This window comes from Bombus vosnesenskii, unplaced genomic scaffold (assembly GCF_011952255.1).
Source record: "Bombus vosnesenskii isolate JDL3184/JDL3185 unplaced genomic scaffold, Bvos_JDL3184-5_v1.1 scf7180000013883, whole genome shotgun sequence".
Lineage (NCBI taxonomy): Eukaryota > Metazoa > Arthropoda > Insecta > Hymenoptera > Apidae > Bombus > Bombus vosnesenskii.
Window position 1 is genome coordinate 730,856 of NW_022883264.1, and position 26,267 is coordinate 757,122.

General features: G+C 35.6%; 2 protein-coding genes across 7 annotated transcripts; one reads left to right on the top strand and one right to left on the bottom strand.

Moving 5' to 3' along the window:
• The first annotated feature begins 645 nt into the window (after positions 1 to 645).
• On the top strand, positions 646 to 6,567 carry LOC117239159 (serine incorporator 1). 6 transcript variants are annotated; one of them, XR_004494358.1, is made up of 12 exons: positions 807 to 833; positions 1,732 to 1,896; positions 2,020 to 2,204; positions 2,276 to 2,485; positions 2,588 to 2,672; positions 2,758 to 2,941; positions 3,076 to 3,276; positions 3,532 to 3,570; positions 4,191 to 4,353; positions 4,477 to 4,651; positions 5,133 to 5,196; positions 6,453 to 6,567. XR_004494358.1 is itself a non-coding variant. In XM_033504536.1 (11 exons), the coding sequence occupies exons 1-10, from the start codon at positions 807 to 809 to the stop codon at positions 4,613 to 4,615; spliced, it is 1,398 nt and encodes a 465-aa protein (XP_033360427.1). In that variant the 5' UTR covers positions 646 to 806; the 3' UTR covers positions 4,616 to 4,651; positions 5,133 to 5,359. The 6 variants fall into 6 exon arrangements, 5 of the variants coding, with proteins under 5 accessions (XP_033360427.1, XP_033360426.1, XP_033360428.1 ...); XM_033504536.1 differs by lacking the exon at positions 6,453 to 6,567 and having other exon boundaries at positions 646 to 833; positions 5,133 to 5,359; XM_033504535.1 differs by lacking the exon at positions 5,133 to 5,196.
• Positions 6,242 to 21,903, bottom strand: LOC117239158 (nose resistant to fluoxetine protein 6-like). The gene is made up of 12 exons (XM_033504533.1): positions 21,642 to 21,903; positions 12,482 to 12,637; positions 11,643 to 11,863; positions 8,432 to 8,640; positions 8,055 to 8,310; positions 7,801 to 7,961; positions 7,488 to 7,656; positions 7,195 to 7,388; positions 6,966 to 7,095; positions 6,707 to 6,899; positions 6,472 to 6,617; positions 6,242 to 6,407 (listed from the first exon to the last, which is right to left on the bottom strand). The coding sequence occupies exons 1-12, from the start codon at positions 21,901 to 21,903 to the stop codon at positions 6,261 to 6,263; spliced, it is 2,244 nt and encodes a 747-aa protein (XP_033360424.1). The 3' UTR covers positions 6,242 to 6,260.
• Between the last annotated feature and the right edge of the window lie 4,364 nt (positions 21,904 to 26,267).

The following is a 26,267-nucleotide window of genomic DNA, read 5'->3' on the forward strand; positions in this document are numbered from 1 at the left end:
AATTACATCAGTTCGCGGGGCGTCGTATTAAAAAGTGGAAGCAGAGAATTCATCATAAGTCATCAATTTGGAAAAGTCAATACACATCGACATGTCATTGCTTTAAAACGGTGAAAATCTTAATTTAAATAGTTCTATATTCATAATTTTAACATATTGCAGACTGATCACGTTCGTGAGAACTCTCGTGTTTATTAATAATGCTTGAGGTTGATCACGAAAATTCTTGTTGTCATCCATCGTTGTCGTTTAAAGAAAAATAATTTAACTATATTCTTACTATATATCCTGGGTATAATTAAGTAATAAAACGATTAGTCCGCAATATGTTAACATGATTCATTGTATTTCAATATAAACAAACGAATACCGAAATAAATTTCAAGAAAATCCAGATAGTATGCGGGTACTAAAGGAACGTGATACGTTCCTGAACCAAGCGTACTCTGATGGTATATTTTTAAATTAAAATTTGAAATTACAGCATTTCGCGCGGTGACATGTTGGAAGAAGGAAGCAGATGGCCAGATAAAGCAGTTTCAATAGAAAGTTCTGTTAAGGAATGAATCTACATATGTATTATGTTTATGATGAAGGGATATGACGTTTTAGTCAGCTGATGGCGAGAAGTTAGCTGCGGTCACCTGTCAAGACGCCATTGTTATTGTGACAATTTTGTTGCACTGAGCTACAGTGTTCTTTGTCTTCTCCTGCAGTTCGTGGTTTATAGCGTCGTATTTAATATCGTGATAAATTATACGTGTTTACGTACCGTTCAATAAATTGAACGGACATAAGACATCGTAATGGGTCTTATTTGCTCTACGGCACAGGTAAAAAGATTAACTTAAATAACATTTGTATCTTTTTTTTCCCGAACGCGTCTGTATGACTTAAATCACTGGTTGTGTATATCTCACTCAGTTTAATCTGATAATTCTGTCGGCTATTTTGTTTTACGAAAATAATGTTTTTCTTCGGTTAGTTAAGATTATACGAGGAAAATTCCATGAATCATCGAAACTTAATTATGATCTTGATTATGTCATTCTACTGTACATCATATTGATTTTTTTTAAATTCTTAAAAAGAATCTGTAAATATTAATTATCCTGAAATAAAGCCAAAACAACTTCTACAAAATAAGATATAAAAACTACTTGATTTAAAAAAAAATTTATAAATTGTACAAGATAATACCTTAATACTATGAATAAATACAATTGAGGAATTACTGATAGTAGGGGTGAACTCAACAAAAGTTTATTTTGAGAGAACAGTGTTATAAACTTTTTTCATATGCGCAAACTCAACCAGCAAGGCAGTGAGCACTGTGGAGTTTACTTCTATTATTAGAACTGTGAACGGCAAAAAATGTTCTTTATTTTCAACAAAACCTTGTTTTATATTGAAACAAAAAGGTATCTTGTCAAATGTAGTCAGAAATATATATATATATATATATTTTTTATCAACTTGATCTATGGTAAACAATATATATATATTGTTATTGTACTTGATCTATGGTAAACAATATATATATATATATATTGTTTACCATAGATCAAGTTGATAAAATAACAAAATTTTTCACAAAATGTTGATTTTGCCTTTACTATTTGTAATGCATCAATTGTTTTAACACAAATAAAAGAAATATAACCTAAATGGAATAAACACATATAAATACTTTTGTATAATTCATATTGATTTGAACATCTTGTTATATAGCTTGCTTGCCTTTGTGGAAGCACAGCTTGCAGCTTCTGTTGCTCCCAATGTCCAACATGTCGCAACAGTACAAGTACTCGTATTATGTATGCATTATTATTAATGCTGGGAACAATTGCTGCTTGTATTACATTGGCTCCCGGTTTACAGGATGCACTTAAAAAGGTAACGTTTCAAAATATGAAAATATTGAAATGAATCTCAAATCAAACATATATATATATAATATCCATATATATATATAATAAATACAAGAATATACATTGCCTGTATATGTTATGTGTGTAGGTTCCATTTTGTACCAATAGTTCAAATTACGTACCATCAAAATTCACCGTTGATTGTGAATCTGCTGTTGGATATTTAGCAGTCTATAGAATATGTTTTATTATAGCCCTTTATTTCTTCCTAATGTCAATTATGATGATAAGAGTAAGAAGTTCTAAAGATCCTCGGGCTCCTATACAAAATGGGTATGATAAAATAATTTAATATACAATATACATTATGGACAATTAATTTAATATGTGGATTCTATTTTTAGATTCTGGGCCATTAAATATCTTCTAATAATTGGTGGAATAATTGGTGCTTTCTTTATACCTGAAAAATCATTTGGGACAACATGGATGTATTTTGGTATGATAGGAGGCCTTCTTTTCATTATTATACAATTAATTCTGATTGTTGATTTTGCCCATACATGGGCGGATAATTGGGTAGGAAATTATGAAGATACTGAATCAAAAGGATGGTATGTTTAGTTGTTATATCATTACAATTTACCTATTTTGTAATTATTATAAAACAAGTAAATTTCTATTATTAATATAAATTTATATAATTAAATATACAGGTATGCCGCACTTTTAGGAGCAACATTATTTAATTACGCTGTTTCTATTACTGGAATTGTTCTATTGTTTATATACTTTACACATGTAAGTTTTCATATGAAATAATTATAATTTTTATTAATATTTAGCTTTTAAGTTCATCTCTGTTTACTTTTGTTCTCTCTTATAGGCAGATAGTTGTGATTTGAACAAATTTTTCATATCTTTCAACCTGATTTTATGTGTAATTGCTAGTATTATATCAACTCTATCAACTGTGCAAGAACATAATCCACGATCTGGTCTTCTTCAATCATCTATTGTATCCCTGTATGTTGTTTATTTAACTTGGAGTGGAATTTCAAATAGCCCAGGTATATATTCTGAACATATGAATGTAATATATTAATATTTATTTATATATTAGTGAAAATTATTTCATATATATACATAGTGAACATTTATTCATATATATTTATGTATGTCACTGTCTTTGTGTTATTTACAGATCGTGAGTGCAATCCTGGATTTTTAGGGTTAATTTCTGGCAATGATGCTGATGCAAAGAATCGTGTTGCCTTTGATAAGGAAAGCATTATTGGATTAATTATTTGGTTTAGCTGCGTACTGTATAGCTCTTTGCGTACTGCATCTAAATCATCAAAGATTACAATGTCCGAAAACATTTTGGTCCAGGATAATGGAGCTGGTATGTAAATGTAGTTGTATTTCACATAAAATTGGTACATGTTTCTTTTCATTTAAGCTAAATAATAATTAAACGTAAGTCTTATTCTCTAGGAAATATACACAAACTCATAGATTTCATATACCATTATTGATATATTTATGAGTTAATTTTAAGAAAAACATTGTCTTATGCATGCATAGTAAGACTATGTATTTAAACATACACTAATAACTTGTTAAAGTGTCTTTAACAAATTGTACTTTCTTTGTACAGTCAGGAATGCAGGAGACCAAAGTCTTATCAACAATGAAGGTAGGCACACACTATTAAATTAAAATAGAATTCAAATTCAGTGTTTCTATCCCTCCTGTTTTGTTTTATTTGAAAAAAATGTAGCATCACATAATATGCATATAATATATTTTTATGCATTTACACAAATTTAATTAATTCTCAAATTTTAGTACAGATAAATCACGTAACATTTATTTTTTAGAAAAATCAAATTTTGAAGTATAGAATATAATCGTTATTTATATAGTATTCGTTTAGTAGTAGCGTGTGCCTTCTTTCACTATTTTGCGTATTTCCGTTTTTACATTTTTATATTCAATTTTTTGACAAAGAGTTGTCATATTTTTAACACAAACATTTTAAGTTATCAATCAAAAATATAATTTTGATGCTACATAAAAATATATCTTTTTCATTGTTTTTTGTTTGCTAATCTATGTAATGTTGCTTGGCTTAATATTTTCCTTTTTATGTGCCGCATAGATTGAAACAAATTTATTTTAATGTGCATGTATGTAGTATTACTTGTGAGCCTAGCAGTGTTGTTAATCTTAACAGGAATATTTCATACATCGATAACTGCACTGTAGATAAATATTTTCTTCTCTTTTATTCCTCTTTTCCCTAATTGTAATTAGATTATACTCCGGTAGAAGGTCGCAATCCTGATTCAGAAACTGGAAATGAAGCTAAAGTTTGGGATAACGAAGAAGATGCTGTAGCTTACAACTGGAGTTTCTTCCATCTCATGTTTGCTCTGGCCACTTTATACGTTATGATGACACTTACTAATTGGTATCAGTAAGTATTTTTTATTTACTTCAAATAAAATCATATACATAATCTTATTATTCTATATATATATTCTATATATATATATATATATATATATATATATATATGAATATTATTTTTATTTTATAGGCCAAATTCCAATTTGGATACCTTGAACTCTAATACTGCTTCAATGTGGGTAAAAATTATATCTTCCTGGATGTGCTTAACGCTGTACATTTGGTCATTGATAGCTCCAGCAGTATTAACAAATCGAGATTTCTCTTAAATACATTATCTTTACATCAAGAGTGGTAATTAGCAGGTATATAAATTTATATGATATAAAATGATTAATATATTAAATCATTCTTAATCTATAAACTTTAATCATTATTTGTGAGCTTTCATAGACATGTTATATTTATATAATATATATGAAAAGATTACTTATTTAATTAAACTACATAGAGTCTTATGGTATATCTTTCAAAATCTTATTTATTTACTTACAATATTTAGCTCAAGGTATAACAGTTGTGCCATTAATGATGGTAGTATGTTCAATAATTAATGATTAACATAAAAAGGCATACATTAATAAATAGTTACACATATTCTATTATACAATTTTATTTTTTATTTTTATTATACACAATATATGTTTGTATGGAGGTAAGAATAATTTATTATAAAAGCTAGAAATTTATGCTTTTAGATATCTTTTATATTTGACATTGATTACTTTTGTTAATTTTTCTATATATATTGTTTTCTTTAATTTAGTAATTTCTTTTTAATTTCAGTGTTTGCAATGCCTCTATAATTAAGACTTTATTGTAAAATTTCCATCTGTAGAGTGATAACATTGTAAGTATCATTTGATATATTATTCTGTTTGATATATTTTTAAGTTAATTTGTTTTAATATCATTAATATAATACATTCGTACATATTAAGTAGTAGATTTAGTAGAAATAGTTTATAAGCTTTTTTTAAATGAATGCAGATTTTTATTGCGAGAAACTATATTGTTTTGAACAACAATGGGTTTACAGTCAGTTTCATATAATGAAAATATAAATTATTTCTTGTATATATTTTAAATGTTCAAAATGAAATCATTTTTGTTCTTGTATAGAAATTAAATTCTAATTAAAATTGTTTAAATTAACAACATAATATTAAAATATATTCAAGTTCTATATATCTATGTATATATATTTACAAATTTACTATCGCATTTTACATTTAATAACTTTAATGTGATAATAATTGTATACAAAAATATATTCTTTTTTAATGATACTCTTTATTCTGATTAAAATAATAAACAAATCAAATTCAATAATAAACAATTTTATTACCCCTTAATAATTACGTTTTATTAGATGATATGTAAAACTTAATCCAATTATAACTAAAACAGACATAGCATTATTAACTGAAGAATCGTTGCAATAAATATTATTTGTTAATAAAACTTTATTACGTCATTTATAATTTTCACCAATGTGCAGTTCATTCAAAGTTTAAGAAATATGTTCAGAAATAAACGCAGTAAATTTTTTGTTGCTATGAATGTTCTTAAATATTCTTTTGTAACGGAGTAAGTACAATAAAAAAAAAACGCTCTTAAATAAATAACACTACACTAAAATAACCAGTTAGACATTAGTCCGCGTAACATAATATTTAACATCTACAAAGATTAAAAAAAAATGTACTATTAAAATTACAAAAATACATATTATTTACAAGTACTTATATAAATGAAATTTAAGAATATTTATATAAATTATGATTGTTCTTAGCTATCATATACATCGTATACGAGGCAAGCTATAGGATTTCATCTTACTAAAAATGAAATAAAGATCATAGGCACTATTTACAGTAGTTTTGATTAAATTGCAATTATTTGGTGAAAAAATTATTGTTGTTTCAACGATTTCGTCGTTGTTTCTGGCAATGAAGATTTTTTCATTAAATAGCTTTTAATATTTTGAAATGGCGTATCAACTAGTAAAGTGAGAACTATTGATAAAATAAAAATCCATAAAAATTCATGTAGGTCAAACTGTAAAAAAGTAAATATATTATTAATAACTGTATTTATGCGTAGGTTTACATTTACAACTTACTTGCATGCTGAAGAATGCAAAATGTCCAGCACTTCGAGTTCTTCCAACATTGTAAAAGTATATTGGAAACTGTGTTAAATATATCGCATAACTGAGCCTTGTAGTAATCAGAAATCCCTTCCACGCTAAAAGTCTACTGAACCAATCTATAATTTCAGTTATTACATTCATATCTATTTGTAATTGTATAACTGTATGAATATCTATTATCTATATTTCATAAGATGGTTTTTACCACTTGTATTCCCAGTATGGTACGTCACAGTTGCCCATGCAAATATGCTGCACCAGCCAATGGGAGCAAATGCATTATACATTGCAGCATCTATTGGGTTATATATATAATTTATGGATCCCATACGTGCAGGTCCAAAGAATGCACAACAGCACATGAATGTGCATAAGATCCAACCTGTGTAAAGAACCATCTAAAAAAGATATGGAAATAATTAATGTTACATTAATATCTGTAGATCATATATTATGCTACTTACTTTATTCATCTTGTAATCTTTTGGCAAATATCTTAACAGATAGCCCATAAAAATTCCTATTGTGTAAACTGTCAGTCTATGCGATGGCAGAGTATATGAAAAATCTGCAGTATCGAATAGTTGTTTTATCCTGTAAACGTATAAATAGATTAGGAAGAAGAAGTATAGATATAAAGAGTATAAATATTCAATAAATACTCAGTCAAAATTTCTAAATTCATTAACTTACGAGGTACCAAAGAAGACATAATTGCTTAATTCTCTGTAATATGTTACAAAATATCGAAGTGCCGTTGAAAATAAAGCACACATAGTAAGAACAATAGTCCCGATCTTTGGCTTTTTATAAAGGAGAAGCACCATCAAAGGTGAAAGAACGAATAGCTGCGTGTCTATGCCTAGGTGATGAGTATGAGTAAGACACTAAAATTGAAAAAAGTGCTTTGTAACTAGAGATACATAATTTGTTAGTATATCTTATCCTATTATATAATTTTACAAAAATTAATGCGTGACTTATACCATAGATTCGAATCCAAAGTAATTATGAATAAATAGAAAGTTTCTCCACCATGTTCTCTTGCAAATATTTGCATGTTCGGTTATCACCAAATTCCATTGTGGTCCAGAGCCAGTATAAGGTATTACATATGTGCATAACAATATCAAGGTTGCTAAAGGTGGCACTATTCTAAGAAGAAAAATTAGTATCCAATTAGTAATAGATGCTGAAATTTGATCTATTGGATTTGATCAATTTATTCTGATCTCTATTAATTTTTTAACGCATTTGAAAGTACAATGTATAAAAGATAATATAAATCATCTGTATCACCTGATTAGACGAGATATGTATTCATCTTTTATGTCCAAATTGCCAGTCTTTTTTAGTTTCCCAATAAAAGAATATGATGTTAAAAGACCAGAAAGCATTATAAATGGGTCTGTGTAAAGGCTGGCAGCTCTTCCTATGACCGTCCATGGTTTACCAAGATACTGAAAAATATTAAATTATGGATTCCCTCGTTAGAATTAGAAATAGAATCAATGTTTATTATAAAATAATCTCCATAGATAGCGCGATCATACCTCGCTCATTTCCGTTCTGTTTGCGTAAGGATTAAAGAATAGAGCCATGCTTTTATGAGCTAAAAGCAGCATTAGAGCATTTATAGCTCGTATGCCATGAAGTGTAGCTATGTCATTCTGCCTTCGTTCTAACGATATAAGCTTCTTAAAGTTACGTTTCAAAGAAAACGATAGAAGTAATTCGCTTGCTGGTATTTTGTAATGATCACAAAGAGCTGCTACAATTGTCAAGACAGATATAGCTATGAAGAGTAAGCTGAAAAAGGTATCAGTTACCATTTTATTCTCTATTCAAGATTCAGCACACTGTGCATTATGAAAATTATTTTCCACAATCTCTAGTTATTTATAATAAATAATTTTTCAGATATTTTTACCTAACAAATATAGTTTCCTTTGGTACAGGTTCTTTCGTTTTTACTTGACACATTTCTTTGTTCACCTTCACCGTAACTTTTACGCCAGTTTGCGAGGTGTATCTAGTAAGGATCTCGCGAATAGACGTCTCGACATCTTTGAAACTACACGATGCTGGAGTACAGACTGCCCAATTTACTATATTAAATCGAGGTACTCGATGGCCAGACTGAAAAACCAGAAAAATAAATTGTCAACTAGAGCATAATTGCCTCTTACAGCTTTTGAGAATTTTAGCGAATTTCCAAGAACAGAAGCAGGAATAAAAGTGAAAGATTGGGATTAATATCTCTTGGCAAAGTATTATTCCTACAGAGAAATATAGAAAGAATTATAATAATCGGACGTATACGGGATTTTTTAGATTGGACGTTTCATCATTGGTAAATGTCGATGATTCTTTAACACGAAACAGTTAAATGTTGTTAGAGATTTAGTGAAAACTTTGTATAAAAATATCAGAGTACATAACAGTCAAAATACCGTACTTTGATATTTTCGTCACATTCTGAAATACACGGTGTAATTCCAATGCGAAACGTGTTACAATCAACGACACGAAACGCTTTCTCGAATTACGTTACGTTATCTAAAAGTATTGTATTGATTGTTAAACTTGTAGAAGTTGTCGCAATGAAAGTAGACGTGGTCTATTATGAAATTCTGACATAATAACTTTACAAATTGTATCACGATTCTAACTGTTTGACTAATAGTTTTATACAGACAGACAAATATTTCATTTGAAAACGTTTTTGATACGATTATTTAAATATACATCAATGTAATTTATAAATTAATACGTCTTGTCGTCGTTTAAACGTTAAACATCGCGCGAGAAAATTATTCTTCGGAACGGAATATAATTTTGCATTTGCCAGCAACCGAGATACGTTCCATAAAAAATCAGATCGAAATGTTTTTCACCGAAAAACCTGAGAAACTCTGCAAGGATGGATCACTCAAGTTGCGTGAAAGTATGAAATATATGAAATTGATAGAAGATACGAAGGATTCAATGGCGAAATTAGCTGCAGGAGGACTGAGATCAACAACGAAGAAGATGCGAATGCAGAGGAAGAAAAGATGAGCTTGCATGGGGTTTACGTCTAATTTACGTAAGCAGGATATATCTAACTATATTTCCAACAAGGTTCCAGACAAGATTGTAAGTTGCGGATATGTTTCATATATATCGACAAACGAATGTGTGGATGGATGGTGAAATAAACGAATAATTGGTTTTATTCGCCAACGGCCTCAGCCATGCGGGAACTACCGGTTCCCATAAGAACACCGAAGTCAAACTGCGTTGGACACGGTTAACTCGAAACGGGTGACCGTGTGCTGTTGGCGCGAAAAAAGAAGAGAGGAAGAGACCGGGAGAAAAATTGGAATCCGTTTGTAGCGATATTGGCAAAGGTCCGAACGCTGTAAAACAAAAATACGCGATGAAACGAAGTCTAACGGGAAATTGAAATCCTGTTAATACACAGATATCGTGGTTAAGCGATTAATGGATCGGGAAAAGGAATTTTGCCCCGTTGCTACAGCGTGCCAGGCTATCCACCGCAAATGCCGTACTTTGGAAAAAAGTTGCACGTTATAATTGGAAATATTTTTCCTGTCCTTTATCTGTTTCGATGCTATTGCGACGTAGTTTTAAATTGGTAAAGTATTCAGCGATTAGGAACTCGCGAGATCGGTAGGTCGCAAACTGTTTACGCAAACTCGTATTTTTATTTTTGTATCGCATTTGTCTCGATTGTATCTCGCGAACGGAGACAGAACATGCCTTTCTCGTTGCTTTTACGTGTACAATCAGCCCCTTAAGCGGATCCCGCACGTTCTGCTACACCCTGTATATTCTCTCCGTGTTTTTTTCTGTTTGTTTTAAGGAAGAACCGCTGTTAAAAAGGAGAGCCTTTTTCTCATAAGAAGAATAAATAAATCGGAACAATAAATTAGCAGGCAGAGGCGGAGGAGTCGTTACAAAGTTTCCATCGTCGATGGAAAATGACACAAGAGACATGTACGTACGTATATAAAGTGGCGTAGTGTACGTAAAAAGGTAAGCAACATTTTGAAACTTAAAAGAAATTGCTTCCTTGAGAATCTTAGTTTTGATACGTATTCGTTGTTTCTTTCTATGCCCAGTTTTCAATCGCAGGCACACGGTTTCCTATTAGCGATTGTCTGCACGCTTCGAGGTGGCAGGTGTCTCGCTTAATATTCACAATACATTGCTGTTTTCGCCGCAGCTACGGATCAAATAAATTCCTTTCGTCTTATCCTCTGACAGATATCTCCTGTCGCGTCTCGATTTACGCAGATGCCTACGTACAGTCCGCCGAATCGATTATGCATTCGTCCGTAATAACGCGTTAACATTCTACGAGTATTTTCACGGTGCAAATTCTCAGACGCCAGATTTCTTCTTGATGATTCGAGTCTAAATATAATCGGAAAAATTTACGGACTCTTCTCGAGGTCTCTTCCTCGGAGATTCTTCTGCGACTTTGTACGTGCAACCTGAATTACGAGGAATAGACGAACGAAATGAATTGGCAGAAATGGATATAGCGAAATGGAAAATGTAACGTATTCTGTACGACTCGTACGATTGTTTTGTAACATGAAATTTATTTGCAAGATTCATCGAGCGTTTGTTCGCGTTTATTAGCTCCTGAATATAATTCTCAAAGTCAATGATACCTTGTTGATAACGCTATCCGTGACGATAATAACCAGATATTTTCAATATTTAATTTAAGAGACTTCAGTTTGGACAAAGTTGAGTGGCATGTTATACGCTTTCGTACGAAACGAAAATAATAGAATAATAATACAAAGAAGCAAATTTAATATATTTTCAGCTACGACAATCCCCTTTGAAGCGCCACACAGAATCGTAAAAGGAATAAAATGTGCGAGAAATTTCGTCGCCGGTCGAAGAAACGAATTTCGCAGATCGCAGATGCCACGTGAAATATGTTAATGGGAACTATAAATCAGTCATTCTTAAACGATAATTAAACCGATTTTCTCTAACGTTTCTATCCTTGAGTGTAAAAGCCACGATATTCAATCGAAGCGTTAACATCAACGTGAAGAAACATCGCTTCTGCGGTTTCGAAGAGACGGCAACCACACGTACACGTAAGTACTTACATCGGTGACGTTGCTTCTGAAAGCATAATGGGAATGCACCAACCGATGAAGATGCCTCAGATCTAGGCGAGACTCGTCGACGGTCAGCTGAAGGTACGCCAAGCAATATTGCCCTTGAATTCCGTCGCTTCCTTCGATTCCAACGCACTCGTCGAAGTCGCCAAACTGATTTATATTTCCGTTTAACAGGCCAGACGGTATTTTCGCCGTTGCATCGTACACTTTAAAGAGTAATAAGAGAATTATTGGAAATGACGATCACAGGGAACAGACCACCACGAATACATATTTTTGTTCTTCTCTTCATTTCGATGTCGCCTTACGACCGACGAGGAATATTTAAAAAATCAGCCGAACCTTACAGCTCCGGACAAAAGCTTATAGTATGTAATTTTTAATGGCTTCTTGCAAAACCGAGAAATTTTCCCATGATCTTATTTCGTCATATTTGGGAACTTTAATAAAAATGCTGTAAAACATAATGTAGAGGCTGACGATAAGAAGAGTCTTTGAATGTTTTTAAAATCGAGATTGTGGAACGGTTGACGAGAAGATTTATTGAAATTCAATCGTCTCATGAATAATGTGGTTCCCCCTAGAATGACGTAACGAAGTAATAAAGCTGCAAAGAAGATACGCTTACTCGTGTTTAATAGATATTTAAATTATTCAGAGTGTGGCGGTAAAGTACAAGTGAAAGTACAGTTTGAAAAATAATCGCGATATCTTTCGTCGAGAAAGTCTGCCACGGGTAGAGATTCTTCGCGATAAAATGGATATTCCCGATAGGAGAAATTATTATTAGTATTAATGTAATTGTGTAGCGCGATTATACTTACTTTTGAGAGCCCACAAAGTGAATTTGGCAAGCTCCCGATGAAAAATGTCAGCGTGCCTTTTGCATTCTCCGCTTACTCGTCCAACACTGGGGTCGAAAGCTGGAAGAACTTGTAACAATCTCCTTGCCTCTCGATCAATTTGCTCGGGAAAATCGTCTAAACAAGAAACGCGAATTTCTGTCATTAGTACGTGTTTTAAGGATTTGATTTTTAGTTGGATCATTCGATATATACTTTAAACGAAACGTTACACGATGCGTGCTGAATTTAACGCGCAAATAGTTCATTTTTCCAGAATAATGCATTGTATTCGCGCTACTTTTGCCGACAATGTCACATCCAAATTTGTCTCATCTTAAGTAACGATCCTAGAAAATTTAGTAGACCGTGGATGGCCGATAACTATCGTCACAGCCACTGTGTAAATTAATAAGAAAAAAAAAAAAAAAGAAAAATTGGTTAACTTGAAAACACGAGAAAGAGAGCAAGTCCAAGTTCGATCAAGAGGTCTATCACGATTCTTCGACACGCGAAATCAAGATCGAGACAAGGTTGATTCAAGAAAGACTTTCACTTCGTTCGGTGGTCTCGAGGATACAGCTGGTATCGCGATGAAGTAACAGGCATGTAAGTACGTGTTCGGCGTGCAAACGGAGATTACAACGCGAAACTAAATGCCAGTACCAGCCGATGGAGCTTCTGTCATTGTTATGCTGACGCTCACGTTCGGGTACTGTTTCTACAAACGTGATTTTTTCTACGAACTTGATCAATGGCTATAGTGCCCACGGTGCTTGGCTATCACGGAAGACGTTCTAGGACTTCGGAGAAGGTCAAAGTACCGTTTATGGTAGCTCGAATAGTTTCGTCCAGGGACATAAAAAAAAAAAAAAAGAAGAAAGAAGAAGAAGATATGACTCGTGGACATAAAACTGTTCCGACGATATACGTCTCGTATCTTGGACCAATTGTCGTCGCTTGCATATTCCACTGACTAGTGGTCAGTTACTTTGTTTCCTTTCGGGATTGCCAGATTTCGTTCCTTATCCTTTTTTTCTATTATTTCGACCTTATGTCACATCGACGTCCATTTCTTCCGATTTCATCGACTGGATTTCTTCGAGGTAACTTACAGTCTTCGACGCTGATCTTTGGGCTCTATATCTTCGCCATTCGCATAGTCCATGTTTGGTAGATGTTGTCTGGTCGCTGAATGTAAGTCGGAGATTCTGTCTTTTTTCGGACAGAGTTCGCAGGTATCTTCGCGCGTCGAAAGATACCTGGAGGATTAGGACCTCGAAATCCGCTGAAGGATCTAGAGGCTCTCTTCCTCCGCAAGATCGAGGAGCTTCGAGAGGGTCGCGAGCAACCCCCGAGCGCGTAGTAACCCGATTGTAATACCCCGTAGTAAACAGATTGATCGCCAAGAGGAATTAGTACTTTGTCATGGTAAACTGCCAATTAAAGGTACGTTTCTTGGGTTTGATGGTCATCGTCGTTCGTTTACTCTCTTAGTTACTTTCTTGTTACTCTCTTAAACCGGAGACCGATAAGAGCGCTCGCCAATAGTCGCTAAAGGTGTATGCGACCTAAAATCTAAAGTAGGAAACAGATTTATCCTCTTTTCGACTCGCGTTCACTCGCAAGATTATTTCTTTCCTGGTCGTGTCGTTCGTTTTATTATAAAACAGCCTCATATGCGATGCAAAAGGCACAATTGGGAATAAAGAAGTTAGCGGCCCGGTATTAATAAATTTGTTGTCACCTTGAATATTAAATCGAGCTTGATATGAAGCGATTTCGACATTGATTTGAATCTTGATGCGATGTAAATGAAAGCAGCCGCGCTAATGAATGTGAAATCACGTATGTAATTGTTGGAACCTAACGCGCGCCATACATATGTACGATCGTTCGAATACAGAACAATACGATCGTTCCAGCGTTTAACGTCAGCGTTACGCCTATCGAACGAATTTAACCCTTAACTGTAAAAACTTTCATCGAAGAAAATCGCGTATATGTCACGACGAGTGAGATTTCACCCCGGTAAGTCACAGCACGACGATATTAGAACAAAAGTGCCATTTCAAACGCCATGGTCCTCGGGAGTTAATGACGTTCGTTGCAGATGCCACTCGCAAGATTAATCCTCGTCGAAAGCTGATAACTCCGCGAATGCGTTAATTCTTTCGAGCTTGTTCTCGATTATCCTAATTTCAGTTATCTCGATCGGTTGAACGGGTTGTCTCTACGGATAACACGGCGAAATTGCGAGAAACTCGTTTCGCTGTCGTCCACGCGTGTATAATAAAAGTAAAAAGAAAAAAAAAAAATCGTAGAACAGGCGAGAACGGGCAGTTTTATCGATTATCCGGATATCTCGTCGTGTCATATTATCTGTGAACTCGAGAGGTTTCACATACCGCGTATTTTTTTTACGTTTTTGTAGCTGCACCGTGGCCGCAACGTGACGCCGCGAAACACGTTTGGCAAACCTAGCATCGATTGAGACACGTATCAACCTGTACCCGTGAGCTAATTATTAGGCCACTCTTTTGCAAATCTATTACATACATTTACATACATAGTTGCATGCAAATAAATCGTGAGTGAAAGTCACAGCAGTTTTCGTAACAGTCTGTTAATGTTCATTCGAAGTCTCGATATAATCGCGCCAGAGGATGAACTCGATTTCCTCCGTTTTTTGTCGCAATGCAAACGCCAGGCGTTGCAACAATGGTCGACGAACTGTGCAAATAGAACCGGATATCCATACCTTGCCTGTGACAGTTTCGAAACGTCAAGCACAGGGTGGTCCATAAGTCGATTTCCCATTTAAAAAATTCCATAACTTGATTTGTTCTGTATTTCTAAATTTTTGTGTTCTCAGAAAAAAAATGTGCATTTCTGAAGCCTATTTTTAGGGGGAATTTTTTAACGTTTTCTCATTCGCCACCCCATGTTGTCCAAGTTCGTGAAAATTGTAATCCCAGTCCTATTTCAAGGCCGCCAGTCTGATGTAACACCGTGTATAATAAAAAGATGTTATACAACTTTCAAGCGAAGAAATTATTTGTAGGTCACCCGGTATATGCTTGCGTCTATCAATTATCTTTGATCGATCTTAATCAGCGTCGTTTTATTAGGTTTGTGCAAGCAAATAGTTCGTGCTACCGTTTACAAGCTCATTCCGAAAGAAATCGTGTTAATCTTATCATAGATGAAGTTTTATCTCATATTTTATCTTATACTGGTGAATCGATTAATTCGAGTAAACGCGATTAAATGTCCTGTTGTTAATCGTTGGATCTGTTAATTGGATCTTCGGGTTACATGCTCAATGTACATATACGCAGGGGAGAAGCACGATAAGTCGACTTTTTGGATATTTTATTAGGCACTAACGTAGTTGAAAATAAGAATACGTAAGCGTTGAAAAATACGCGACGACTAAGAATATTACGTAATCTTGCAAAAACCATAACTGGTATGTTAAAAATATTCGAGTGTCTAATGAAACGCACGAGTCGAAGATAGCTGGAAGGATGCGGCGAAGTTAATTTCAAAAGCAAAGAAAAAGACAGATTTGTACGTCGAACATCGTATCGGAGTAGATTCCTCGACGAAACGCGGAAAATATGAGTTGCATTTTCACCTCGTGATCTCAACTGGTACAGTTGGCGTTAAAAAGCAAACGAAAGCATCGTTGTCTCTGTAAACGATAATGCGCTGTTGGTTCTCTATTTATTAGGTGTACACGAAAATAGCGGTCGTGAATTGACGACTATCGCCTCAAAGTTAGCGGCTATTATTTTCGTGTCACACCTAATACATTTGTCGTTCGAACGTAGTTCCGATTGCTCAGCGAGCAATGTATTGGCAAACTCGACGAAGTTGCACAATGAGAGAAGCTGGTTGTTCGGTGTTTCTTCGGTATTTATCGCACTTGTTCATGCGTTTGAATATTGAACAGTGTTACAAATACACTGGTCGAAACGATTAAATGAAGCGGCTCGTTCGCGTCGTGGTTTTAGTATTCGCTAGAGGCTTTATTGACCGAGAATCTCCAAGTGCGCAACATGTACACGCGTTTAAACGCATTTTATCTGTGTTAGACTTTAACCTATGTAAAAAATATCGGTATACAAGCACACGCGTTAGGTCGCCATAAATTTCTAAATCGTGAGATTGGTTACATTCGTCTGTTGCGAAGGAACAAGCTTCTTTTTCTTTTCCTTTTTTCTTTTTTTTTTTTTTTATCAATATCGATAGGTGTAAATAGCCATTCCGATTGAACTTTCAAATTTGCATACGAATCGTACCAAGAGCGTGCATTTTGTATAATGCGCCGTGACTAAGAACGATCGTACAAAGCGTGATTTTAAAAATGATTTTTACAACACGACAAAGAGTTATGGAAATCGGCGAGGGGCTTGAGATATCGATAATCGCGGTCCTCCGCGCTGGAAGATGTTCCAGGCTCGCGAAACCAGCTAAACCAAGCTAAAGTCGAATTTACGCTGTCTCACTTTGGCGGATGAACGCTGTTCCCATCCTTGTCGTTACCTGCGGATGTTGTAAATTTGGTTCAAGCCGATCCAAGAGCTTTCGCTTCGACGCATTTGCACGAAACGGTCTCCGCTAAGGTGGTTGGATCGCTTAAGAGATCGTCTGTACAAATATATGGAACAGTGTTTCCAGCGTAGCCAGACTCGGCTGCCTCGAAAGCTCGTTAAACCTGTGGCTTTAGCCACACGTACCATTGATCGAGATATCTACTGTATCGTGGTATTTTAATACAGCTTTGATTTCCTTTATGTAAGGTTTCCTTCTATGTGACATCGTAAAGTTCTTTCTGCGTGGAAAGAAAAATTTATGGATTACGAATATTTTTAAACAGCCTATCCGAAACACTGGTTGCAAATAATATAAACTTGCTATTCGTAGTACGTCGCTGTCAGAATCTGTATATCGACGGAGACCTGTTAAACCTGTTGAGGTAACGTGTCGAAATAACACGCGCCTGTAGGTCTAAGAACGAACGAGGAAGTGGAACAGCTCGTGGATATTTCATTCGTCATTTTAGATCAAGAAATTTATGTCCAAGTACGAAGAACGAAGGTCAAGAATATTCGTATCGATTCATTTGGGTATACAACTTAGGTACGCACGATGAAATTTCTCTGATAAATGACGACAAATGAAGATTAAGAGGTACATTCTAAGATCAAGTTCAGACGTCCACTCTAAATGTTAAGTAAGAGAAGCTTGGTAATGGCAGAAGTAGACACGTGGTCTACTTCTAAATCAAAGAGAAACGTAACCGAAAGTGCGATCTAACCCGAAGGAGGATTACAAAGAATAAACGAAGCGAATATCAGACGAAGACCAAGCGGGGAAAATATGATAAGTTCACTAACGTATATTGCCGACTGCTTAACTTCAGTTTATTCGATTCGTCGATTAAACGACAAAATACCCCTCTCTTAAAAAGAGGCTGATATAAGGTAAGAGGAAAATAAGTATCGTAGCGATGCACTCGCTGTGAGACAGCGAGGCAGCGAGGCAGCGAAAGAGGCGCTGAACTAAAACCACGTCGATGCATCGCTCGGGTTAACTAAGCTACGCGAACCTTCCTTCTAAGATTGTTGGTCGATGTGAAAAAATGTTGATACCCTTAAAAGAGTATTTTACTCTTCCGACAAATCATTTCTGCCCGCTGTCGAGCGCTGACGATAGAAAACGTCAAGGTCACTGGTGCAATAACTTAAAAGTTGAATGACCGCTTAACCGAGATGTACTTGTGTTTTAAAATTATTACAGTGGCTCGTAAAAGCATGGAACAGCTAGCTGGAGGCAAACCATAGTGTTATCTATGATCACCATAGATGTCATTCAACCGGCTACCGAATTACCGGAATAAGAAGAAATATAATCTCTTGCGTGCTTTTGTTATATCGTCGCGAGGTGGCTTTAGTCGAACTACTGAAATTCGCGCGATCAGAACGACACCAAACACGACCGATCGACGATTTTCAACTAAACTATAGAGATATGTAAGATGCGATTAGGAGGAAGGAATGACTGGACTCTACAGCGTCTTGTTACATTGCACCTATTTTGTCTCGCCGTCTATTTCTCGTTCTTTCCCCTGATGCACGCACGTCGGAGCGACACGAGTCAGATAACGTGGACCGATTCTCGGAAAGTCACCTGTTTTTGTTGTATCTTTAACGCTAACGTTACCAGGCCCGTCGTTATTTCTTTTTATTCGTCCGACTTTACGTAAATCTTTATATTAACGAAAATCGAGAAATTGATCAAGATCGGATAACGAGTGGTTTTAGCTAATAAAGGTGTAGTAAAATGTAGGAAAGGTTGGTGGTTAAATACGCGTCTGTCGAACGTCGCGTTTGATGTCTTAAAACGAAATAAACTCGCACGTTAGGCTTTTATCTCGCGTTTAATCGACACCGTGCCCTACTGTCCTGTTCACCCGTGATACCACGGAAATGTACAATGAGAACGATCAGAACTCAACTACTTCGAACTGGATCGAACGTGCAGCATGCATTTTTACAACGTTCGCGATTATGTCATCGTGACGAGGCAAGCGTGGACTTGGCTGGCAACGATTACGCGTCCGAACGACAAGTTTCGTTTTTGCCTTCTTTTTCGGAACCTAGTAACATGTAGATACGCTGTGTGCAATATGTGGTGAAATTGAGCGTATACAGCAGACGAGAAATTCTAGTATGCTAGATGTGGCGAAATATAGAAAGTAATTCACCAATAAGATAGTAATCTATATTTTCCTGTTAGTTGCAATTTTTCCACTGTAAACACAGAAGCGCCAGCGACCTTCTGTATTCATATTTCTAGTTGCTATTTTTCCTATTATTATTTATTCTCTTTAAAGTTCTACCGATTACTATGGCCATTAGCGAATAGTTTTATATTCGACGGCTACATCGAACTCCGTTCAACGTCTTCGCTCCTTTGCGACAGTCGATAGTCCTTCGTTGGGCCAGGACCGACGCGATATCCTTAAGACTATCGCCGGCGTTACGTTTCTCCCTTTCTTCACTGTGCGTAGCACGCTCTATGATTACGTGGCTGATCGGCAGTCTCACATTGTGGATCTTACGTTTAACAGGAGGATTGTCTTCGGTTCATTTGCAAAGATATTTTTGCGGCAAGACATCCAGGCTGCGACGATCTCTGTGTCTCGATCTGTTCGTTTTAGCGAGCAAGAAGAATTCACGCGTATTCGCGGATTTTCCTTTCTTTCTTTCTATTTTGTTCGAACTCGAGACACATGCGTCGACGTCAGGCGAACGAATTTGGGTCAAAAAGTGGCCGAAAGAAAAGACAAGGTTAAACGTGATGCACTTTTTACGTGTTCAGGTTCATTGTAAGGACGTGCACGCGGTACAATGGGCAGGGAAATCGTGAGAGGTATACTGGCACTGTGTACGGATGAAAATCGGACTTTAGTAGCGCGCATTTCGAAATATCGAAAGTAGTTTTGCTTTTTTCTGTCATTTGTTCGATCAACGGTCGAGTTTATTTCGCTCGTGCTATCAAACAAAATAACAGCTCTTTTTGCCACAGTATTTGAACAAGTGGACTGCGTTTTTTATACTTTTTTTAAAAACGTCGTTGTAGGATCTTTGATATAGATGGTTCGATCGCTTCGCAACAGTAATGTACGATGATATTTTAATTATAGCAATGACAATATGTATTATAACATTGACCTAATATACTCCTATCTAAGATAGCGTCGAATTATATTGCGAATTATGGAAATAAAGACTTATTCGAGAAGCGTAATCGTAAAAATTGCGAAGAGTAAGCCCAAGTGGAACAGGTAAAATTATAGAGTCGTTGGATTAAGCGAATCGACATCGTAAAGAGACTGTGAGCGATGTCTTTTTCGGGACTGCGAGAGCGGAAACAAATATATACAGAAAAAGTATGGATACAACTAAATTATAAATGCATCGAATATAATATGAACGTACAAAGGAGGAAAAGTAGCCTCGTAAAATGATTAAATTAAAACGAGTTAATAAAAATTTCCGTTCCAGAATATGCCCATTTGTATTAATTATCCTAATATAGTTACGAAATATACAGATTTACGTTTGGACTATACATATTTCGAATGCCTGAATGATATCTATGCCCTGCATAGCCAACCATCGAAAAATACGTCATCGTTGACGTGATCGACCTTCGATGTAACGAATGGGTTTTAGAGGTACACGAATAGCATAATCGACGGTAACTTTTGTAGAGCAAGCGTGGTTTTTCGGTATCGAATTATTTTTAACGCTTAAAATATCGTGTTCCAGGCAATTGACCTATAAATTGTTCTTCAACGATCAGAAAGAAAATAATTATCTTCGTCGAATTGACATCTTCTTAATCGCAAGTGGTCCATTTATAAAAATTATTAAATTCTTCGTTTAATTGCATGTAATTGCGATAAGAATAATTTAATCGTATCTCCGAGATACGAATAGTTGGCTTGTTCCGTATCGCATTATATTAGAAATAGTAGCTGTATCGAACGGACGATTCATTCGGAAACGTCTTTACAAGCCGCTTACGAGGCGAAAATTTTTCCAGCAGCATATCGATCGATTCTTCGAATCGTTACGTCGCATGAAATTTTCACGAATGACGTGGTTAAACGATTGCAAAATTATACGAATCACGCGTGCTCTAATGGATGTGTACACCTGGTCGACGGATGCTTCCATCCGAAGAGTCGCGTTTGCCTAAAACTGTCCGTGTCCTATCAACGGCTACTAATCGCCAGTTGGTCGAAAAGCAAGCGACTCCAACGTAAAACTCGATATTGACGACTTTAATTCAAAACGTCAATACCTTTTTTTATCGATTTAACAATTACGTCATACATGTACGTAGCCGCGGCGTACGTGCATAACAAAATCGTGTTATCGTCTTGGAGTTGCGATACACAAAAATGAGAAAATTAACAAATATAACAAATATACGCGTCGGTTTAGTCGATTGGAACCTCGACTCGCGATAACGATATGTACGCCTCTTGACCGTGGAATTGTACAATTTCGCAGGAGACGGCGGACTTTTTACCGCTAATTATCTTGGCAAAAGGACTCACTGTAGAAGGGATTAGTGCGGACATCCAGCTCTTTCGCCCGCCACGTGGCCTCTGTCTGGGTCGTGTGGTTCCTCCAGTTGTCAATTAGCTCGACCAGCGTGAAATTATTGGCCGATGTGCTCTCGTTGCGCGACAGCACTCGGAGGATCTCCTCGTCTTCCAGGGCGTTGAGGCTGCTGGACGTCAACACGTCCACCGGTTTGCCCGCGTACGACAGCTTCATCACTAAAAGAATCGTCCATGCTCTGGCGAATGTTCTCATTTTTACAGAAAAACGAAACGGCCAGGATTCGAATCGACGTCGATTTCTCCGAATTATCCGATTTCGTTTGGGGTATCTCGTCGACGATCACTCTGTAACTCTACGCGGCTTCCTCGACCCTGTTCGGCATAGATCTTCAAGGCTGTAGAGGAACGAGGAACGGTGAAACGGAAGAATCGCTCACGGACCAACTTCGGATGATCGCACGCGAACAGGCTTTGTTTCGCGGTATAAACGCGAAGCGAACGAAAGAGAATTTGCAAAAGTGCACCACCGAATGTTTCACGGACTTCTGTATTGCTTGGACGTCCGAAGGCGAGCTTTATGAGTGATCGTGAGACGACGGAGTTACTTGTGGCCACGAATGGGGCGATAGAAGAGGGGTGAATGCTGCGTTCTTCCTCTCCCACTCTGAACCGTCTTCGAAGGAGCTTGCTAATCCTACATCAATTTGATGGGTATAATCGTATAATTTATAGGATAGGTATCTTCTTCTTTTTTGTGTCGTTCATCCTTTGAATACAACGCGTCTGTGTTTAACTATGTGACATTTAAAAGCGATTTTCTAGCCATCTTTTGCTTTTGTCTTTGATCAAACAACGTTTAGCTCTGTTTACTCGAAATTAGCAAAGCTTTTAGTATAATTAGTATATCGCGCTCGAAACTGCGAGCACCAACAAAGCGTTACCAGATGGCTGCTGATACTTTAGCAAGCTGATGTTTTAACGATTCGTGGAAACAACAAAAATTAAGTTTAGACGAGAGGCGTTCTAAATTTGATGTTATTTTACACAACTGAACAATGGAAATACGTCCAATTCTAAAAATGTTATTGTACCGTCGTATCTTTCCTCTTTTTAAATGCTTATCATGATGGTTAAAACGATACTTAATGAAAGAAATTTACACCAAAGTTACACAATATGCAATAGGAATTGTTCAATATTATTTGATTTATAAATTTCAATTTATCACTTACATAGCCGCACGTTTTATTACGTACTTTGTCCCGTACTGTTATGAAGTTGAACGTGAAATTTTCCAATTTAATTATCGTTTTCAATTATTTATCGTTATATCGTTACGTCGTTACATCGTTACATTTCATACCTCAAAGAACATCGTATTAAAAGTAAACGTAAAACTTTCTTTATCAAAAACGAATAGACACGAAAGTCACGAGCAGCCAACGTACGGTATTTCGATATACCGTGAAGAAGTTCTTTTCGAATTTTAACCACGGTGTTTTTCATTTCGATTTCCACCACAATACATACTTAATACAATACTTATTCCATTAAATAATGATCATTTTATTTTTCGTATTTTATTTCGACAATTTGCTGCTTTTGTAATCTAATCGTTATTTAAAAATTAACCACTCCGTGTCGTTATATCGCGACCTGCGCGGTTTCATTCAGCATTTTAGACCTTGCGTGATAATTGTTTGTTTGCTTTCTGCTCACTCCTCTTTTCATACGTTTTTTACGTTTTACGTAAATACTTTTTCATACCTAACTACACGCCATATACCTGCTCACCTTCCTCCACATACGTTCATCAAAATCTAATTTAATTGTTACTCTTTATCTTATTAGAGTCGCATCCACCATCATGGTGATGGTAAAAGCCACAGTATCGCGTATCATCGTATCCAGGTATTCTACGTAGCATTGCTACGACTTGGCCTATTCGTCGTTTCCACTGCAGTCTAGTTCTTCATTTTCTTCTGTTATTTCATACGGCAAAAATTTATCCCATGCCCTGTCCGGCGTTCTTCGTTTTTCGCGTTCAACGTGGCATTTGCCGGCATATTATCGCCGTCTCTTGGACTTAATTTTTTTATCAATTACGTCCTCGTTCGTTACTGTGGTTAACAGAAATCTCGTGGAAGCCAAGTGTGTAGACACCTTGTATATTTTCATACAGTATTTCAATATGTAGAAAATGTTCATATTCGATACGACGTTGGAATAATATTGATGTTCGTACAGAAGGTTCCGCTGTATTGTTTCAGAGCTACTGGTTACTCTAGTTACGTGGGACACCCTGTATATATTCGTGCAGACAGGAACATTTCGACAGATACTGAATTTCAATGCTTCGCGTATTTTACTCTTTCATTTCTTATTTAACGCTATATATTTGCCAATTTTGTAAAACAGATACGAATTACGGGTTATTCGTACAATATTGTCCACTTTTTAAACGATTGGTTTTTTTTTCTTTTTAATGCTACTTTCCCCGATCGTTCGCGTGGTTTGCCACTTATTATTTCTTTAACGAAGCCGATCGTAAATGATACATTTGTGAAGTGTTCGTTATACTTAATATACACGTGTGAATCGCAATAGAGAGTGGGTCGGGGTCCTCTGTGTGTTGCATTCTTTAGTAATCGTTACGACACATTCTACGCGTGCTCTCCATGAATTACGTCTTTCATTCTTCATTTTCGCCAGCCTAAATTTAAAGATTACAATTACTTTCTTTTTTTAATCAACACCTCCTCTACATATATACCGTGTGATGTGGTAACGATATATACACACCGCCAGGTTATTACCAGCAATTTTCAAGAAGATTTTCCGATTTATTACAAAATTTTCTTACATCCTGATCTCGTTTGAAAAAGAGAAGAACCGTCGAGATATTTATTTCTACCATATGACTGTTCATTCTGCGTGTATGGTGAAACACGCGTAACAAAATTTGCACTTAAAATTCGAGTTTATACGCGAGCATATCGCTCGTATAAAATATTGATCACATTATACGCGTGAACATTAAGAGCGGAACGAACGTTTCATTGAGAAAGAAAAGGAAGCAGCTGGCGGTTGAAGAAAATCATTCCAGTGTCCTTAAACTTGAATTCATTCATACGTTGAATACAAATAAAAACTCGCGCATTCAGCTGCATTTTAACTGCTACTTTTGGCCGTATAAGTGTCTGGATAATACTGTACGTCTTGTATACCGTGGCTCGAATGTACGTAGACACGTGTTTATTTCTGACAGCATGTAATTTAGTTAGAAAATTACGGACAGAACGATGCAGGATTGTTTTATACTTCAAAAAACACGAAAAGTGATTTACTCGCTGAATGAAGAGTGAGATAGAAATGTGACAATCGGAGGATCGCATTAGGATTAAAACTAACTGAATGTGACGATTGTTATCAGGACACGATGACGCTTACTCTTTAACCGTGATACGCGATGAAAGGATTAACATTTGTAAGCGTCGTGCATTGCGAAGAAATTTCGATACTTGAGGAATTTATTTACCTCGATTCATTTGGTCGCCACGCTGCAGATAACATAGAGAAGGTTCTTCCAACCTGATATTTTTCTCTCAATTCCAGGAATTACGTTTATTACACCAGGACGAGTCTCGTACTTAATTTCAACGTAAGACTAACAAGCTCTTAAATAGACAATTTAAGTTTCGTATCATGCTAATTTCGAGAAGATAGCATTGCCTTTGATCGTTAATTTCCCATTAATTCACATACTTTACTAACACTCGTGCGCCAAAGTACTTACGACTGTCGATGTATTTACGATCAGATTTGTACGGATGCACGTTCGTATGATATCAACGCTGGATCAGCGATCCGCAATGTGCTAAACTAAATATATCGTACACATTTCGTATGATCAGACTGCAGAGTTTTATGTATTTATAATTTATGTGAGATTTAAAAGTACAAAATTGAATAAAATGCACGTAACGCTTTCCTCTATGCTGATACGTTTATTTAATAGTATATTTGAAATGAACGATTCATAATGCGACTACGAAGAAACAAATATTTTATACGGTCGATACAAAATAAACAAGTTGGCAATACAGCAGTGGCAAGAACGCGATGCAAGCTATGGTAAATATTTAATTCGGCTGTAAACTTTGATAAGATACCCGGCGCAATGTCGCAAATATCTAAATATTAAAATGTTTATAAACTTGCGGAAAATTGTATGCATACAAACATATACGTGGCATGTTAATATTCCCGGAATTTTATGACAACACGTTTGTGTAAATTATACACAAAGGAAGAAAACAATAAAATACTTTTTTCAGTAAGTAGGAAATACAATAATAATTTTTTATGTAACAGCAATAGCAAGATACGTGTCCGGTGCAGCGAAAATGTTCGCTTGTTGATAAAAGGAAGATTGAAGTAATTAGATTGTTTCAATGAATTATTTAATATGCAAATACGATAATTATTCGAATCTGTTACTGCCTATTTCGCTAATTCGATTATAAAAAATTAATTTCAATCTCCTTTGCATTAAAACAATTGCAAGCGTCCAACAGTCCAATTTCTTTTTTAATTGGAGGATTCAGAGTCTCATGA

Coding starts and splice junctions, on each gene's coding strand:
- LOC117239159 (XM_033504536.1), top strand. CDS start 807: ATGGGTCTTATTTGCTCTACGGCACAG. Junction 2,486..2,587: donor GATACTGAATCAAAAGGATG/GTATGTTTAGTT, acceptor TTAAATATACAG/GTATGCCGCACTTTTAGGAG. Junction 3,571..4,190: donor AAGTCTTATCAACAATGAAG/GTAGGCACACAC, acceptor AATTGTAATTAG/ATTATACTCCGGTAGAAGGT.
- LOC117239158 (XM_033504533.1), bottom strand. CDS start 21,903: ATGAGAACATTCGCCAGAGCATGGACGATTCTTTTAGTGATGAAGCTG. Junction 6,618..6,706: donor CCATACTGGGAATACAAGTG/GTAAAAACCATC, acceptor CTGAAATTATAG/ATTGGTTCAGTAGACTTTTA. Junction 6,408..6,471: donor TTGCATTCTTCAGCATGCAA/GTAAGTTGTAAA, acceptor ACTTTTTTACAG/TTTGACCTACATGAATTTTT.